Source organism: Lepisosteus oculatus, chromosome 1 (genome assembly GCF_040954835.1).
Source record: "Lepisosteus oculatus isolate fLepOcu1 chromosome 1, fLepOcu1.hap2, whole genome shotgun sequence".
NCBI classification, from domain to species: Eukaryota; Metazoa; Chordata; class Actinopteri; order Semionotiformes; family Lepisosteidae; genus Lepisosteus; species Lepisosteus oculatus.
Genome location: NC_090696.1, coordinates 75,399,289 through 75,418,043, shown reverse-complemented (window position 1 = coordinate 75,418,043; position 18,755 = coordinate 75,399,289). Strand labels below are relative to the sequence as shown.

The window sequence follows — 18,755 nt, the reverse complement described above, 5'->3', positions numbered from 1 at the left end:
TGTTGTATTATTTGAAACGTGCCCTAACTTCGTGTACTGTAGTTTCCGTGCGGGAAATCATATTGCTCGCTCGAATATTCTGCCCAAACGTTTGTAGACCCCGAGTGGCCCATATAAAAGCTTTCATTTTGGTTTCACCCCCAGTGTCCCAGGTGTTAATGCGCTAGAAGTTTTTAATTGACAGAGGAGCCGTGGACAAGCAGCCGACTCTGTTAACGGGGCTGCATAGATTATTCTGCCTGCGGGCGGGCGGGGGTAATAAATATATACAAAACATTAATGTACACATTAGGACAATGAAGGATGTAGGAGGACTTCCAAAGGCCAGATGTTCCCATAATAACCCCAGAGATCAGGCGAAGTGCAGGGACCCCGCCCCTGCCTGGATCGGGATGGACCGCTGCCTCCTCCGGCGCTTTCAAATCCGTCGGCAGTCGGCGGCGAGCGGGGAGGCGTGATGAGCTCAAGAGCCATGGCTCACCACACCGTCGCCTGTGCCGTCGTCTTCGTCGCCTGTGCCCTGGGACCCGGCTTGGCAAGCCGAAAACTGCTGGTTTTCCTGATTGACGGATTCCGCTACGATTATATCAACCAGCTGGACGCCCTGCCCGGGTTCAAAGAAATCGTGGACAGTGGGGTCAAAGCGGACTACATGACACCTGATTTTCCCAGCCTTTCCTACCCGAATTACTATTCTCTCATGACGGGTAAGGTTTTCTTTCTGCGAAGGCGAGCGGAGTTTTGCCGAAAGTTTTGGCTGCTGTGTGGGTAGTGTTACCCTTAATGCGCAGTAGAAAGAAATTGTTGTTAACCTAGGCAGCAGTGTTTTTCTTGCGGTCAGAAAGTTAAACTTTTTCTCATCTTGATGGCGTTACGATCAGGACTAACGTCATTAACAGGTATGAATGGTAAAATTCGTGGAAACACATTTTTTTTTCTCAGTGTTGATGTGGGGATCGGGACTCCAACTCTGCATTTTGTCGTCACATAAAAAGGAATTAGCGAGGACTGTACAGAACTGAAGTTTTTAAAGAATCTAAGGCATTATAGTTTGTGTTACTGTGATGTTGCAAGAGGTCTGCAAAATGTATTCCATTTCTGTTTACGAGAGTGCGTTTAAAATTAGCCTTATTGTGTAACCAACTTTGCAACTATGACCTTTTAACAGGCTGGTAGTAATCCAGACTTTGACTAGTATTTAAATAACTTTTCTTTCGTTTTGGCATGCTTCTGGATAAGGAGCAGGTCCTGATACTGGGCACAGAGATGTTTTACTCGGAGTGTAATCTGATTTTCTCCTTGGTGTGTAATGTATCATACAAGGGGTTGGTGTACTGTAGGTGCAGGTAATTACAGCAGCGCAGACAGGGCATGTGACCATCCTACTAAATCTTTAGTGAAACATTAACCAAGGCCCCGTCGTTTCATCCGGAAAGCTGAGTGTGATACATGCGCCCGCGCACAGTACACAGTTCTACGCGCTCTATGCTGCGACACTCATCGACAAACCTTTGTCCCATCTTTGCTGTTTGAATGACTTCATTTGAAACAAACACAAACACGACCGCCATTATAAACGTGTGGATCTGTACGAGGCACATCAGTGACAACGTCCAGTCCTTTTGTGGAAGGCGCTATACAAGTTGCTCGCGGATAGTCACTCTTTGTGCTCGTTTCCAAACACAGCCGCTGTGGGCTAGTCCGCAGGTCTGGACTCGCCACGTTCTGCAGGTCACATAATTGAGCTGCACAGTGATCTGCAGGTCTCTCTGAAACACATGTCTTCTTATCCTGCAAATAGCTCTGTATCCTGTACTGGGAATCAGTAACAGGTCCTCTGGGATCCCTACCAGACAGCAGTGTCTTTGAGCAAGAAGCTGTCTGTCCAACGGAGCTCACACACAGGGCACAGCCTGCCTTTGTCACATGAGTAGCCACTGGACTGAAGTGCAGAGATTTCATTCATTTGGCCCTCGTTACCAAAAGCATCCCCTTCAGATGAGGTTTAACACACCCTGGATTAACCCTTTCTGCCCTGAAGAATATGAATAAAATTGAAACCTGATACCTTGCAAGCTTCATGCTGTGCCCTTTCTCAGAGTCACGATAGTTGAATTTCATAAAATAAATTGATAATAATCATGACTTCCTGAGGGTGGGCATGGATCCAGCCTATTTTCTAGCCAGTGCTTTGTGCATTTGGTGGTTTCAGTCCAGATTTCACACAAGACGTTTCAAGGGTCTTGAATATACGTGCCATATACTGTAAATCAGTTTTTTACATTTCTGTCAAATGAAGCTCATTGATAAGGATCAGTACAGTATGTCATCAGCAGATCTGGCGGGCTTATTATATGTGATTCAGGTGGGTAGCTGCGTTAGCATGCGTACTGTAGGCTGCAAAGGAACAGGTAATAGGTTTATTCCTGCTGAAAAAAAAGAAGAAAGAAAACACAACGTTTCGGCAGTGGATCCTTCTTCAGGTGTTACCTTACACCTCACACCTGAAGAAGGCTCCACGGCCGAAACATTGTGTTTTCTTTCTTCTTTTTTTCAGCAGGGAATAAACCTGTTACTTGTTCCTAATTATATGTGATACAGAAGCAAAGCTTATGAGTGCTGTACGGAATGATGATTTTGTATTTTAATATCTGAGATCTCTCTCCACCCAGTTCAAGCCAATCTGTCACTGTGTGGAAGTGCTGTCGGACAAAATCCCAGCCTCTACCAGACTAGTTTAGCCTGACGTTGAACAGCACAGCCTTACATGTTTACAATCTATGGTGCCTTACCTTATAAAGACATCCCAAGGGGTTGTGTGAAACAAGTGTGCAATAGTCTTAATAAAAGTCATGTAAAATACACTCAGCATTCCTGAGGTGTGCTGGTAATGAGCTGCCAGAGCCCCAGAGCTGCCACCCAGTCACGAGTGTTTGGCCACTGATCATAATTTTCACTTCCCTACGTGAGGGATCAGAAGGTCACGCACACACCTAAGGGTAAAAGACCTCTAAGATCTAAGAGGCCAGCAAAGCGTACTTGAGATTCTGCGAGAAGCCGAGAAATCTGCGTGCGGTTTCTGCGAGCCAACGTGACTGAAGGTTCAAGCCGTCTTTGCTGGACACTCGGGAACCCCGGTGTAGACTGTAGCAGCTTCAGTAAGAGTCCCGGTAGGCTTTCCTTTCTGCCATTTCGGATGCCACACAAGAGCTGAAATCGCCCCTCTCAACATGCAGCTTAGCAGGGTAAGGTGCTGCCCGGCCTTTGTGTCAAGAACAGCTTTTGGAAAGACGAAGGGACCGAGAGCGTGGTTTATTTGTGCGCTGGTGCGCTGCCTGGCTCGCTCTTTCCTCGTGCAGCCCTGCTGCTTGTCGTCCACACTGTTGGAAGACACCCCTGGGACGTGGACCCCGAACTGCAACCAGAGCGAACTCCTGGCTCCGCCACCTCTCATCCGCCACTGGCGGGGTGACTCGGACAGCCGCTGCCTGCCGCGGCCAAGGAACCTGTGACGTGAGCCCCTCTCCTCTGCTGCCCTCGGCCGTGCCCTCTGCCTGCCTGTCTCTGGCCGGGGTCACGGCTGGGTCATGGCGCCGCCCTGGCTGGGGGCTCACGCGGTGCAGTCCCCCCTGCCCTCCCTCTCATCGGAGCAGCAGGAGCAGCTCCTTCCCTGCTGCCTGGCCTCCGGTGCTACGCGGCCAGGCCAGTCCCCCCACCCGGCGGTGCCAGCACAGGCCAGTCGCGTATCCCCCCTCGAGACTTGGCACCGACACCTGCCCACAGGCAGCGACAGCGGAAGGGGAAGGGCTACAGCTTCCTCCCACGCTCACAGGGAAAGAGGAGAAGAGAAACGCCCTGTTTGAGCGGTGGAGCCCTCTTTGGGCGCGAGGGAGGGAGGGGAAAGTTGCAAAGAGACAGAGTGGGTAAGAAGGGGCAGGGAGCAGAGGAAATGGGCTGTTAGACAGTAGCCAGTGGGAATAAGTGTTCAGACCCTAGAAGACTTCGCTCTTTACAGCCCCGACCTGAAGCGCTGGACTGCACAAAAACGCCAAGGTGTCAAGACTGCGTCTCGAATCCTGTCTGCCCCCAGTGAAAAGTTTGATTTCAGGACACACCACATAAAACACGTTGTTGAACCGGAGAAGTACAGTACAAAGCAATCCATAACCTCAGCAGTCGTTCATGCTTACATAATTACACCACAAAGCAGATATCTCATCTTCATTTGATCACAGTGCACAGGATGAGTAGGGTATTTAATATACCATGTGGTGGGTAATGGGATTTAGTACAAGTTAATTACTTGAACATTACAATCTGTCGTCTGCCCGCACAGTTTCATCGGAAGCCATGCTAGTATTGTTGACAATAAAGAGAGAAATAGCGGAGAAGATGAGGAGCCTGTTTGAGTTGTGCATTAGGCCTTAGATCTGAATCTGCAGCGGAGACACTGATCATGCTCTTCGCCTTCCAGTGAGCTGTCAGTCACCCAGCTGTTTAAGGGAGTCTGTGGGAGGGAGGTTTTCCCCGTCACAAAAAATGCGGAATAGAAAAAAGCCAACGAGAATGACCCAGAGGGAGGCCAGTTTCTCATCTGTGTTATCTCGACAGCTGAATATGTCCATTGACCGACGGGAGCCTGGCACAGATGCCCCTCACAAGTCAATGCATCATGGCACAACATGCCAGGAGTCATCCTCATTGTAATCCCCAACTGGCGATACATATCTGCTGCAAAAGACCCGCACTGTGCTGCCCAGACGCCACAGTACCACCATTGTCAATCGCAAAACATTTGCCTGCTTATTCACCCTCAGCCCAGCTAACGGTCTCCTTGAAGAGCCCTTATGACGTCATAGAGAATCTTTATTTCTGTTGGAACAGAAGACTCTTCTTTTCCATAGCCGAGGGCGTCCCAGCTGCTGAAGACGAGGCCTTCCTTCACCTGGAGAGAAAACCCTGGCAGTTCTATGTCAACGAGACCTGATGAGCCGTGATGAGAAGCTCACATGGAAGGCCCTGAGTGGGCCAGCTCCAGGTTGCTCTGAGGATGTACGGCACGAGTGATGTTCAGGTTGTAATCGGAGCTGCGCTGATTGAGGAGTTATGACTCGGCCAAAGACCAGACTTCACACGTGGGCGGTAGAGGCTTCTGGTGCTTTAGAGCAGCACATCATCTGTGAATCTTGCTGTAAGGATCCACTACAGACACTGCTTCTCTTGAGATTTACAAAACCCACTCACAAGCCATGTCTTTTCTCTAACACTATTAATGTGTCATTTGCACTAAGTCAACTTGCCTTGCTTTCAAGTGTTCTGCTGTTCTTTAGCATATTCAACTTCCTGAAAAGTGCTCATAGACAAAATGATCCCCTTGTACGGAAAATGGGACGTGTACCTGGACTTTAAAATGTTTGTTTTGAATACAACTGAAGCACATTTTAAATTAATTTATTGTTAAGCAGACTCCTAAATGGTGTGGTCTGTTATCCAAGATATGGTACAAACCTTCTAACACGTGTGACTGTAGTTTGAAAAGTAAATGAAGTTACTGTAGTTCTCTTGTTAAACTTTTAACATTCAGATAAAGAATGCTGCCAGGATTATAGCCCCAGTCAGAGTGATTTGCAAGGCACTGTGTTTTTAAATGAGCTTCCTAAACTCTGAAAGTGAGAGTTTAAATATGCACCTCTAGCTAGAGACAACAGATAAGGAAAAGATCAGTTTAATATATACCAACATGTTCATGTTAATGTCCTCAGTTTGAGAATTGAGAATTGCCAGATTTCCATGGAATAGAGTATGTCCTTTAAATGCTTATATAATTCTTCTCCTGCATTAAACTTTCAGAAGACAAGATAAGCCATTCTTGTCTTGAAGTTTTAGTACTTCAGACAGTTTTCCTCTTTGTTTAAAAACAGAGAACATGTTTTCATGCTTCGATAGAAGTACTCGTGAATCCTTGACATTTGAATTGATGGGCCCTTTTAAGGTACATAATAGTTCTTCAAAGTTTTGGTAGCTGCAGAGGAGAAACTAACTTGTGGGCACATGAAATCCTAAAAATTATTTTTAATCACCTCCAGGTCGATTTGGATTTTCATGCTTGTTGGAAAACATTTTAGACCAGCCTCTATTCCAAAGCCATTTTTTCTGTTCCCAGCCCTTCGGCTAAACTCCTGGTTCTCATGATCAACCTACTGGACGAGGCGTTTGCTGTTTTCACAGTGCACATTCCCACTGCAGTGAGGGAGCGTAGCTGGCAGTGATAACGCCTGACATGCACTGTGTTATGTGATGGAAAGGCCTAATCCAGTGGACCTGCTGCGGGTGTCAAAGCGTGCTCATGCAGAAATGAACGCTGCTAAATGTGAACTCCCAGTTCTGCAGCAGGTGCAAAAGGCATGGCAGATCTGTTGAGATTTTATTGCAGTTATAGGTTAAACCATCCTTGGCAAAAAAATACTTGTTATCTAGTCAAGCAAACCAGAGTGCTTAAGAATTTACCTTGAAAGCTCAGGTAATGATATTAATGGCTCATTAAGGACAGGCTGGATAAGCACGCCCTAAATTTTGTCATTTAACTTTGTGTAAGTACCATAATACGCACCTCTTTGTACTTGAATGTGTTATTATTCATCTAGAGACAGGGGTAATACCCACTGATGGGACAATTGCCATCCACCAAGTCAAGTCTTACGTCTCTTACATCAGATGTTATTGAAATAATTGGAAGTAAACTGAATGATTTTCTGGATGGAAGGAGGATCCTGGGGGTAGAGGGACAGAATGGGTGCAGCTTCTGCAGGTCTTGCTCACCTGCTGTTCAAACGGGCAGGTAACAAGGGGTAACAACAGAGTATACAGCAGCATGATTAGCCAGCAGCCATATCACCCTGCAACTCACAACTGGCAACCCACTGAAGCTCAGCAGGTGTGAGCCTGGTCAGTACCTGGATGGGAGACCTCCTGGGAAAAACTAAGGTTGCTGCTGGAAGAGGTGCTAGTGGGGCCAGCAGGGGGCGCTCACCCTGTGGTCCATGTGGGTCCTAATGCCCCAGTATAGTGACGGGGACACTATACTGTAAACAGGCACCGTCCTTTGGATGAGACGTAAAACCGAGGTCCTGACTCTCTGTGGTCATTAAAAATCCCAGGGTGTTTCTCGAAAAGAGTAGGGGTGTAACCCCGGCATCCTGGCCAAATTTCCCCATTGGTCCTTACCAATCATGGCCTCCTAATAATCCCCCTCTATGAATTGGCTTCATTACTCTGCTCTCCTCCCCACTGAGAGATGTTAAGCGTTCTGGCGCACTATGGCTGCCGTCGCATCATCCAGGTGGGGCTGCACATTGGTGGTGGTGGAGGGGATCCCCATTACATGTAAAGCACTTTGAGTGGAGTGTCCAGAAAAGCGCTATATAAGTGTAAGCAATTATTATTATAAGTTTTACTTACCATATGTTTTCAGAAGGCTTTATGATAAGGTCCCTCGTAAAATTTGAATATATAAAATTGTAAAAGTTGAATATATAAAATTGCAAACGGATAATGCTCGTACTGGGACTAAGAACTGATTACCGGTTTTTAAAAGACTTTCACAAAGTGTTTTCTAAGACGTGCATGCCGAATGTTTTTAACTGAGCTGATCACACAAGTGGCAGCCAGGTAAACTTTCAACAGTCCTCATAGGTAATCTTCCCTCATCTCCCTGTGACCACTGTAAGCACCCTGTTGGAACTCAGTGAATAATGCTCAGTGTTGTGTGGCATAACACAGTTGTGTAATCCTTGCCAGAACGTGTAGCTCATGATAGACAATGGGCTCTTCATCAGCTCTCTAGAACCTCTAGCTCTGCTGCCTTTGTTGGTACAGTAATGGTTGTTAGTGCACTGTATCTTTATATGGAATGAATGTTCTTTGCTTATTTAAAAAAAAAGAACACTTGCAGTATGTTCCAAGACAGGATGTATTGTATCAAGTATTATTTGAATAAAGCAAAGGAAAACGAGGGTGAAATTGCACATGAGGGATATAGCTTACTGCTATTTTAATGGGTAATCTATCCACAATTTATTGTAGGAGTGGTTTTGCAGTTTTTGCAGTATTCTTCATTCAGGATGTTGTGTAAATCACACTTGTATACTCACAAACTAAACTAGACTGAGCCCCCGCCTAGATCTGTGTATTATTTGTACTAATGCCTATCAAGGACTAACGTAAAAAGGCAAATGTGTTTTCCACAAGCTGGAGTTTTGTGACTTGTGAGGTGAGGTTTATAGCCGTTCACTTTCAAAAAGATGGTTGCAAATACTTGTTTACAGTATGTAAAATCTGCAGTTTTTATGTACAGTAAATCAGGAGTGTCAAACACAATTTCTGGAGGGCCTAGTGTCTTGTTTTTTGTTCCAAGCAGTCAATGAGTTATGAGTAGTCAATTAAATTGTTCATATTCGTATATACACTGTACAGGATTTTTCTAAATGTCTTTTACTATAGTTTACTATAGAAACATACACTAAGGATGCAGTTAACGTACATATGAATCATCCTGAAGCATTCTTAGAACTATTCCAGTTCTGTAGTTAGTTAACTAACACAAACCAGAACACTAGGCGCCAGGAACTGAGTTTGAGAGCCCTGATATAAAGGGATAAAAGAATGTGTGATTTATGCAGAATTGTGTTGTTTTTTAGGCCGGCACTGCGAAGTGCACCAGATGACTGGTAATTACATGTGGGATCGAGCTGCAGGCAAAGAATTTCTCATTGGCACCAACCCAGACAGCCGCTTACCTCTGTGGTGGGATGGATCAGAGCCACTCTGGGTAACGATGCAGAAACAGAAGAAGAAGGTTTACATGTACTACTGGCCTGGTTTGTGTCATAAACTAGTATTTCCATATCATGCTGATGGTTTTAATTGTAACCTCTTGTGCTGAAAAATTATATGAATCTCAGAAATCCCTGGGAAAAATTAAAGTGAGAGAGCTGCTCTTATGTTTGTACTAGAATTGTTTTAAATTTAATTTTAAATTGTTCAAATGTCAAAGAAGTGGCGACAACAAAAACAACATTAGAAAAATTGATGGAAAAAACTCAGAAATCTCTAAATCAGGGATCTCCAGTTGCTTTCCTGCAGAACTTCATTTTAGCAGATGTTACAGGTAGCTTGTAAACCTTCTCTTCCTGAAGGCCTGAAACAGTTTAAATATGATCAGTTAAAGAGGCGGTTTGTTTTATTAACATAAAGATCACAAGGATCATCAGGGACCAGTGTTGGCTTCTTTGACATTACTCGATCAATGGATCAGTTGCTCAGACAGGTGTTCCTAATCTTGAATTAACAGGGGATTTGGAGTGACCTGTAGGAATAACTGGACTGAGGGAGCTCTCCCTTTCAGCACAGGACAGCTTTTAAATAGATGTTAAAATGCTATAAATCATAATGTGTTTTTATAATGTGTTGTAGCTCATGAGGACTAATTTCCTTGTGTTCTGTTAACACACGGGCAGGATGCTGTTGATAGTCATGCAAGTCGCCTGATGTGACATTTGTTGAAATCATTCCTAGGCTGCGAAGTGGAGATTTTGGGCGTGAGACCAGAGTACTGCCGAGAGTATTTCTACAGTCCTTCGGAGTCCAACCTGACACAAGCTATAGACAGTGCTCTTGAAACTCTGCGGTAAGCGACCAAAATGCCCTTCCTTGCGTGAGAGCTACAAGACCCAGTCATTCCGGTTCCCATGTTGTGTTTTGACATATTGTCCATCCGTTCTCGGCAAGCAGCTCTTTCAAGTAAGGACCTTGGCAAGACCGAGCCCACCCTGGATCTGGGAATCGGAGTTTGCGTGTTTTCCCCTTCATCTGCACAGGGTCTCCTGTTCTCGCCCACTGGAGTGTTGTCAGTCCTGTTGTCCGGGTTTTTGACACACCAAGGTGGGGGTGAGCGAATGCATATCTATGTGTGTCCCACGGTAGACTGGTGCTCTGTCCAGGGTGAGGCCTTGTGAGCCTGGCTAGGCTCCAGCTCACCCAGTCCTCTAAGCTCTAGCACAGCTGAAAGTGGCTGGATGTCCCTGGGGGATTTATTCTGGTACTTGGACAACTTCATGCAAATCGTCTATTGTAACTCACCTGGACAAGGGTGTCGCCTCTTGTGGCACAGCACGTTTAAGAGCCTGGTGGGTTTTGCGAGTTGGGGTTCTGTCCTGTTCCCCTCTAGCAACGGCAGTGCCGACATGGCAGCGGTGTACTATGAGAAGATCGACGTGGTGGGCCACCACAATGGACCCCTGTCCCCAGAGCGGGAGGACGCCACCAAAAAGCTGGATGACATCTTTAAAGCGATGAACCGCAAGATCAAGGTCGGTGATTTGTTCCATATTCCATGAGTCCTAATGGATGAATAAATTCATCAGTCGGGCTCTGGCCGGCTGCGACGGATGATTTGGTTTGTGGGCAGGAGAAGATTGACCGTCGCTCAAGAGTTCCCGCCTTTTGGCGTAAAAGAAAAAGAGCCGCTACAAAGCACGTGCCAGTGCAGATTATCGGTGGTTTTGTAAGCCCTCTGTCGTTGTGCAGGTCTGCGAGGTGCACCTTGATTCATATGCCAGAGTTAAAGGAGTCAATTGCAGATGAAGGCCAAAGTCCGATGCTTCAGTGACAACTCCTGTTTAAATCAGCACTCAGCTGTGGCCTCTGATACACTGACATTTATTGTTGCAGCTCAGTGAAAAGGCCTGTGCATGCCCTCCATTATCTGAGTACTGTCGGCATGCGTGAAACACTTGTTTCTCCCCAGCGTGTGATAAACTATTACTATAGTAAAAAGTCAGAAGCTGTCTGCTCCAGCCATCCATCCCCTACAGATTTTCTGTAACAACAAAGTAGCTTCTTTTCTGTTTTTATTATGAAGATCTGTGCCTAGAAGTCATCAGTGTGGGAGTTTAACTTTGGATTTATGTTCTGTGAGGTTTTCATTCACATATTCAGGTATTTCTTGTGGGCACGTTTACCTCATCGGGAGTAATTTTCCTTTTTCAAAACATTGTATTTTTTAAAGTATAAGCCCACATCCCTGAATTGGAAGAAGCAGTTAGAAAATGGATGGATAGGATAGTATAAAGTATGTTTCACACTTTCTTCTAATATTATTAGTCAGATGGTGAATTTGAATGTCAATTTTCATTTCCCATGGCTAAATATCCCCCAAGCCAGCAAGGCGTTTGTTAAGGTAAGGCTTTTCTTTACTTTAACTGGTTCCTTTCAGGAAAGCAGCCTGCACAACGAGCTCAATGTCATTATGTTCTCGGATCACGGCATGACCGACATTGAATGGATGGAGAAAGTCATCGAACTTACCAGATATATAAACATGTCGGATGTCATGAAGATGATGGACAGGGGCCCTGTTGTGAGCCTGTGGCCAAAGGAGGAAAAGATTGACGAGGTGAGCAGTCTGCTTTGCTGCAGCTGGGACTGACATTGAGTTAAGAAACCCCCATTTTCTTTTATGCCTCCTGGCATTTAGGTTTGCTTTCCACTGTTCCATACCTTTCTTTTTTATTCCTTGACTACGGGGGGAACAGCTGTTTTATATGTGTGTTTAAAATATCCACAGACTTGTCTGCCAATTCTTCGTGACCTGATCACAGGAGTTAAATAATTAGGCCAGCCCAGCCCAGCTCAGCTCATTCCCTGAACTGAACTGCAGGAGCCTAGGCACCTGCCTGCTAGTATACCAATCAAATCAGTTCTTCCTCCTCCAGTGGCATTGCAGTCACACAGGATACTAATATGGCAATTATGCCTGGTGGGACAGAAGTGCCTCCTGTCCTGATCGGAGGATCTTATCCAGTCATTTCATGGAAAAAGAAAAGGTATCGAACGGCTAAGCTAAGTTAACTCTAGCTTAGCGGCAAGTGTCGAAGAGGCTTAATTGAATGAAGTGGCCCTTCAGTGGGCAGTACTGTACGTTCAGATCCCACACTGTGTCAGATAAACCCTCATGCAGCGAGATAGTGCTGGGCAAACAAAGGCGCATTGTAGAGCATCGACATCCAGCAAACACTGAAAGTTACATCCTGGTTTTACGGAAAAGGGGCCTGGGAAAAAATGAAATATTCTCAATTTATATATTTGGCTGTTGAATGACATTTCGTCGTAGCAGCATTGGGGTACAAAATCGCACTTCTCTGACTTCTGAAAACCAGGAGGGTGGTGAGCTGCAACTGTATGTCAAATCCAGCAGAAACTGGATTGTGTCGATCCTGGATGTCTCCTTCGACTGCCAGTGTCTTCAGAAACGGACCTGATTGTGTGCATTCCTGTACCCTGCAGGTTTACAACAAACTGAAAGTGGTGAAAAATATGAAGGTGTTTAAAAAAGAGGAGATCCCAGATCGGTTTTACTACAAGCGTGGGAAGTTCGTGTCCTCATTAACACTGGTAGCTGAGCCAGGCTGGTTCATTACTGAGGTAAGCCACACAGCTGTTCCTGTTTTTATTTGACTTAATGTATATTCATACCCCGTTTTACCCTGATGACTAGGGCCCAGCTCCCCTAGGCACTGACTGACCGCGAAGGCCTGTACCATTCTCGCGGCCCGTTTAAACTGGGGAAGGTCTAAGGAGGTAGTCTGACAGAGCCAGAGGAACTCTCACAAGGGCCCAGAACGCAAACGCGGGAGAGCCAGGACGGGCCGCAGCGTGTTATCGTGGCTGACGGATGCCATGTGGCATTTTCAGATGCCACATGGACGTCTCGTCCTTCGGCTGAGACGTAAAACCGAGGTCCTGACTCTCTGTGGTCATTAAAAATCCCAGGGTGTTTCTCGAAAAGAGTAGAGGTGTAACCCCGGCGTCCTGGCCAAATTTCCCCATCGGCCTTTATCAATCATGGCCTCCTAACAATCCCCCTCTGTGAATTGGCTTCATTACTCTGCTCTCCTCCCCACTGAGAGCTGTTAAGCGTTCTGGCGCACTATGGCTGCCGTCGCATCATCCAGGTGGGGCTGCACACTGGTGGTGGTGGAGGGGATCCCCATTACCTGTAAAGCGCTTTGAGTGGAGTGTCCAGAAAAAGCGCTCTATAAGTGTCAGCAATTATTAATTATTAAATAAATAAAAATAGCTGACCATTACTCAGGGGTGTGAATAGGATGACAGCATCCCCAAACGGCACGATAACGCCATGAGGTCCTGTCCGGCCAAGGGAGGCCTCCTGGGAGGCGCAGTGGGCCAGGGGGCCGCCATCGCGCGGGGGTGTGTCCGAGCGCCGAGCCGCGCTGCCGGAGGCCTCCGCGCGGCCCCGGCTGACGGCAGTGTCTGTCCCCCCCAGAGCATAGACAAGCTGCCCTACTGGGACAACGGCACGGGGCAGGCGCAGGCCTGGCAGCACGGCTGGCACGGCTACGACAACGAGCTCATGGACATGAGGGGCTTCTTCTTGGCTTACGGACCAGGTACGGCACGGGGGAGAGAACTCCCTCCGACCTCCGCTGATCTCTTTCGGAAAAAGGGCAGAAGATGTTGTCTTTAACGGCTGGAAGTTTGCCCCCGTGTTCATTTTTATTAAATTAGCATTTGATTTAAAAATGTATCCTGAAAACCGTTACTCTTCTCTGATGATCTTCACCGTGTGTCACTGACAGAATTATAGCGCTACACCACCTTAGAGCTTTTTTTTTTCCTAAAAATGATTTGTTTTCCGCCCACTGGCCCCCCCAGCTGGGCAGGTGTCCACCTGAGTCTCTGGCTTTCACCTGTGCTACAGCCTTGAGTCTGTGCCGGAGCGATTCATGCAGGTCAGATCTGTTGCTCTTCTGCCGGTTCCTGTTTTTTTCAGGATGTTCATTTCCAGAGCCACCGAGATGCAAAATGCTGCATAAATCTGTAACTGGTGGCAGAACCTTTATCCCTAGTATTTTATCCCCACACTTAACATTAAAATGAATCGTGCATTATGTACTGTATTACAAATAAGGTTGTTTTCAATACAGGTGCATAACCTACCCCAAGTATAAATGAGATGGAGAGTGTGCCTGGTGATAAAAGCGAGTGTTTGGAAATGTTTACAGCGCTCTCAACAGGCTTGGGCTAAACGAGAGAGAGAATACAGAAACAGAAATATTTTAATTCTCATTTCAAATATTAGTAGAAGGTCCATGTAAAATGTACAGTCAAACCTACAGAACCTGTAACATCAAGATGTTACCATATAAATCTGTTGCCTCACATAGTTTTAAAGAGTATGTGAGTGAGACATAAGAGCACAAGAAACATTACAAATGAGTAGGGCCATTCAGCTTGGCTAGCTTGTTTTGTGGTTAATTGTTAAAACTAATACTTGTCACATGACATGGGTTTATAGGTCATAAGGTAGGGACACAAGGGCTCTCTTGATTGCTCTGTTATTTGATAAGATTTAGATAGCTTAAGAGTGAGGACCTTATTATTATTATAGTTCAAGAAGCAGTTGTAAAAGTCAGTTATTTACCCTGGGTGATTTAAGATGAGCCGTTAACGAGGTCAATCAGTCTGCTGATGTTTGGTAATTGTGATAATATCAGAACTGATTATCGATCAAGTTGAATTACTTGTGTTGAGAGGAGAATATCACTTAGGAAAAGATACCCACAGTAATACAGTTAGACTTTGTCATAGTACAGTTTTTCTTGAAACTCTGCCCAAACATCTACATCATTTGGAATGGACATTTGTTGGGGGAATTGTTTCAGCTATAACATTTGACTATTTGAATTGTAAAAAAAATGTTTAGTTTAATTGAAATTCATCTAGTTATCCTACTGTAGGTCTAGTGTCTTCTCTAGAAACAAAGCCAGTTAAAGTGATCTGAATAGTGAGTAAAACTGAAAAACTAGATGCAGGCACTGGAAGCATTTTCATTTTTGCAGATGACTAGCAATGAAGCTTTTTAGATAAGCGCTTTGAGTTCTGTATTCTTATCAGTTTTTTTCCCACTCGTTTCCTTTTTTGCAGTTTGTAGGGGATCAAAGTGCAACTTAATCATTTTCGACGCAGAATAAGAATGTGTGGTTTTTATGGGAGTGAAGTAAACTGGGGGTACATCTTGAGAGCTTCAGATAAGGGCTTAAGATACTTGTCGTACTGTACCCTCCCCCCGATTTGTGATCCATCTCCTCTTTGTTATGTGCTCCACAGATTTCAAAAAGAACTTCAGAGCAGCCCCCATCAGATCTGTCGATGTTTACAATTTGATGTGTGGCGCCCTTGGGATCGAGGCTCTGCCAAACAATGGCTCTTGGTCCAGAGTGCAGTGTATGCTCAGCAGTGATGCCAGCTTGGCACGGCTCTCTCTGCTCGTCAGCTGTGCGATGGCACTCGTGTCTCTCCTCCTCCTGACATAGCGCTGACCTTGTTCCCCTCAACGCGAAGCGGACTTCCCACACGCAGCGTGACTTTTCATAACGTGCATTTTTTTTCCTTTTTTATTTTACACCGCGGGTACTTTATTCGACGTATTGTTTTTTCTTTTTAATCTTAGGGGCGAGATGCAGATTTTTAATGTTAGACGAGCAGTTGGCGATCACCCCCAGCTGCTGCTGTATATTGGGGGGAAAAGTGGCTAAATATGACCACAGTGGCAAGACGGTTATCCTTGTTTTGCTGCAGCTGAGATTCCACTTTCGACTACTTCAACGGAATGTTTTTTTATTTAAAATAATGGAAACAATTTTCTAAATATAATAAATGTTTACAACATGTGGTTGCCTTTTCCCTATATTTTTTGTCGGTGTTATAATGTGGCTGAAAATGCGACTGGAGTCCATCGTCTGAAGATGGTAATGGCGTAGTGTGTACAGAATGCTAAGCTTCCTGTTTTTAGGGTGGCTCTTACTGTATTTTTCAATCTGTTGTTTGTCATGCCAAGTAGTCATCAAGCCAAGTGCGGTGTTCCTAATTCTCCTGTACCTCACTCTACATACAGTTTTGACCTAGAAAAGCTCACCACCCTGTGGGTTAGAAATGGATGCATTCATGGCCAAGGTAATATTGCCAAGTAGTTTTACTGTTGACTCATTTCAATAAAACACATAAAATCGAGAGCAATGGTAATTTTAATGCAGGTCTGTTCAATTTCCTCCTTCTGTACCATGGCATAGTTTCAATTTCACTGGCTCCTGTCAGGCTCTTTATCAGAGGAAATTGTTCCTCTCTTTGCCTGAATTTTACACAAAGTCACATGTCCGAGTTATATCGAGTGTATACTGAGAGGCATTACTATAGTTACAAATACTCCTGGCTCTAATATTCATTGTGATTTCAATGCCACTCTGTATAATGTATAACAAGATTGAAATTGTCTGTGGGTCTAAACAGTTAATAACACTCTTCAAAACCTTTGTCACAACTTCTCTTGGCCAGCTGCACAAGAGCAGCCACTATGAGGTCTTGCTGGCAATACTGTAATTCATCACACCACTCAAATGTAGCTGAATAAATGTTGAGTGCACCTCATTCTCAACAGCTCAGTTCACACGTGGTCCCCCGTGCACAGTCATATTGAAGCTGAAATGCTTCTGTCTTACAAAATACATCTGTTGGGACTACCTGTTTGCCAAAATGGCTACAGTTGCAGTCAGTGTTTGCCACAGAATTGTTTCTGCAGGCTAAAAGGCAGCAGAACAGTGCAGAACGCCTTTTGTACAGTGGTGTAGAGAAGCACAAGTTCACACACATACAGTACATGCGGACTGAGCGTTGTTTGTGCTGTGTAAGTCTGAGGGTAATGAGATGTGCACATATCCTTCAGAGTGAAAAAAGAATGGGTTACAGAATGATTAATCCACTGGCTCAAGTTTTGTTCATTATTCATTATTTGTTCATTTGTTCATTACAGAACATACCCCTCTTTGGTTGTGAAAAACTGGATGTTGCCAACAACCACTACCCCATCCTTTGAATGACTGCAGGGTATCCCATGTTTTAAACTGATTTCCCTACCCCACCATCAGCCTTGTGTGAAAGTAATACAACTTTGTGCGCTGGCACTGTTAAAACATTTCGCTTTGGGAATGTAATGAAAACCTTGAATGGGACCGTGAAAATTGCTACAAGCCACTAACCCTCTGTTCTCTAATACCCTCTAGCTGGGACGAATCTGAAAAAGAAAAGTTGAAGAAGGTCTGGAATACTTGTGCTCTTGTGTTTGTGGAATCTCCCACAATTGAAAATGTTGTAAATTATTTAGAAATTAATTCTGGGAAGCTGATATTTTATATTTGGACTTTATCACCAGTGCTGATGGAATTGGTGTACTAAATCACATGGACCTTTAATGAATTGTTTATCAGCAAAGCTTTTGTACACACTACCACACAGTCACAGTATCGTGAGGGGTTCTGTTTCCAAGCAGGACTGTGATGAGCACTCATGCTTGCATTTCGAGTGGGAACAGTGGAGATGACAACACGAGCCTTGTTTTAAATTTTAAAAAACATTATTCCGCTCTCCGTTTGATTGGATTTCCAAAACGTGTGAATTCAGGTGACTTGATCCCCATGAATAATGGGCAAGGAAAAGTCCCAGGTATGCAAGAATTCAACGAGCAGTTGAAATTCATTATTATTATTAGATTGATCAGTAATATAATTATTATAATGATGATGATTTTTGATGATGTTGGAGGCACTGCTAGCAATGAGTTTTTGGCCGGTTGTCTGAGAAAAGCATGTAGGGAAATAGCGAAAAACAGTGCTGTAGTCACAGTGAGGATCAGTCCAGAAAATGTTACAGCGCTGCCGTTTACTGGGAAGAAGAGGAATTGCAGCCATTTGAACTTCCCGGTTTAGAGCTGCTTACTGCAAGCAATTAAGGTAGGAGATGAGATTTACCAGCTTGTATTTTCTATACTTTGTAGCGTTACCGTGAGTATTCAAATACAATAAAAAGCTCGTATTTATAGAGTGCAATCCTTAGAAGACATATATGCCTAAATATGGTGAGCAGACGTCCTCTTTTTGAAACCTAAAATATCGGTCCGACCGGCATTAATAAAATTCCCAAAACTGTCAGGGATTTTGTTTGTTTTTTGCTCGTTGCTCGAACTGCGTAAACAAACAGGCCTAAACTTTAGGCTAAAGATTGTCCTTCGTTCCACGCATTACCGGTAGATGTTTTGAATTTACGTGCAGCGTAGCTTGAAATGGGTTTTTGTGTGTGGGGCTGTATTTATGGCCATGAGAAATAATGTTGAACTTTTTTACTTTTATTTTATTTCAAAATGTCTCGTTAAAATCGATAAAGTTTGCAACCAAAGAAGACTTCTACTAAGTTATGATGTCTTCATTTTTCCCCAGATGTCAAGACTTTTGTTGTGTTAAAATGGGAAAAAAAGGTTAGAATAGGGCTATATATTTTTCCCTTGTTTGCCATTATGGAAGAGAAAAATAGCAACCCTGTATTCTGTATTAATCAGAATTTTTAACAGGCACAATAAATGTGTCTGTATGAAAAAGATTTGAGCATTATTTCACATTTTTTCCTCCTACATTTCATGCATTACTGTTTCAGAGAGAGGATGTCTCACTGTGCCCTACCCACAACTGAAAAGTTTCAGAACTAAGCACTAACTAAGCTGCTGCCCTGACCGCACCTGTTCTTAAAGTTTTGCAATTTCCATTAAAAAAACAAGCTTTTGTCTCTCACTGTGCACCGCTAGCTCCTGTATTTGAGTGGGATATTATTTAATCTATCCACTTTTAGTCAGT

General features: G+C 44.5%; 1 protein-coding gene across 1 annotated transcript; it reads left to right on the top strand.

Moving 5' to 3' along the window:
• Positions 1-389: 389 nt before the first annotated feature.
• On the top strand, positions 390-15,751 carry enpp6 (ectonucleotide pyrophosphatase/phosphodiesterase 6). The gene is made up of 8 exons (XM_006630095.3): positions 390-707; positions 8,697-8,876; positions 9,574-9,685; positions 10,226-10,367; positions 11,273-11,452; positions 12,343-12,480; positions 13,343-13,466; positions 15,187-15,751. Exons 1-8 carry the CDS (start codon positions 458-460, stop codon positions 15,390-15,392), a joined length of 1,332 nt encoding a protein of 443 aa, XP_006630158.3. The 5' UTR covers positions 390-457; the 3' UTR covers positions 15,393-15,751.
• Positions 15,752-18,755: the final 3,004 nt, after the last annotated feature.

Coding starts and splice junctions, on each gene's coding strand:
- enpp6 (XM_006630095.3), top strand. CDS start 458: ATGAGCTCAAGAGCCATGGCTCACCACACCGTCGCCTGTGCCGTCGTC. Junction 8,877..9,573: donor TTACATGTACTACTGGCCTG/GTTTGTGTCATA, acceptor AATCATTCCTAG/GCTGCGAAGTGGAGATTTTG. Junction 11,453..12,342: donor AGGAGGAAAAGATTGACGAG/GTGAGCAGTCTG, acceptor TGTACCCTGCAG/GTTTACAACAAACTGAAAGT.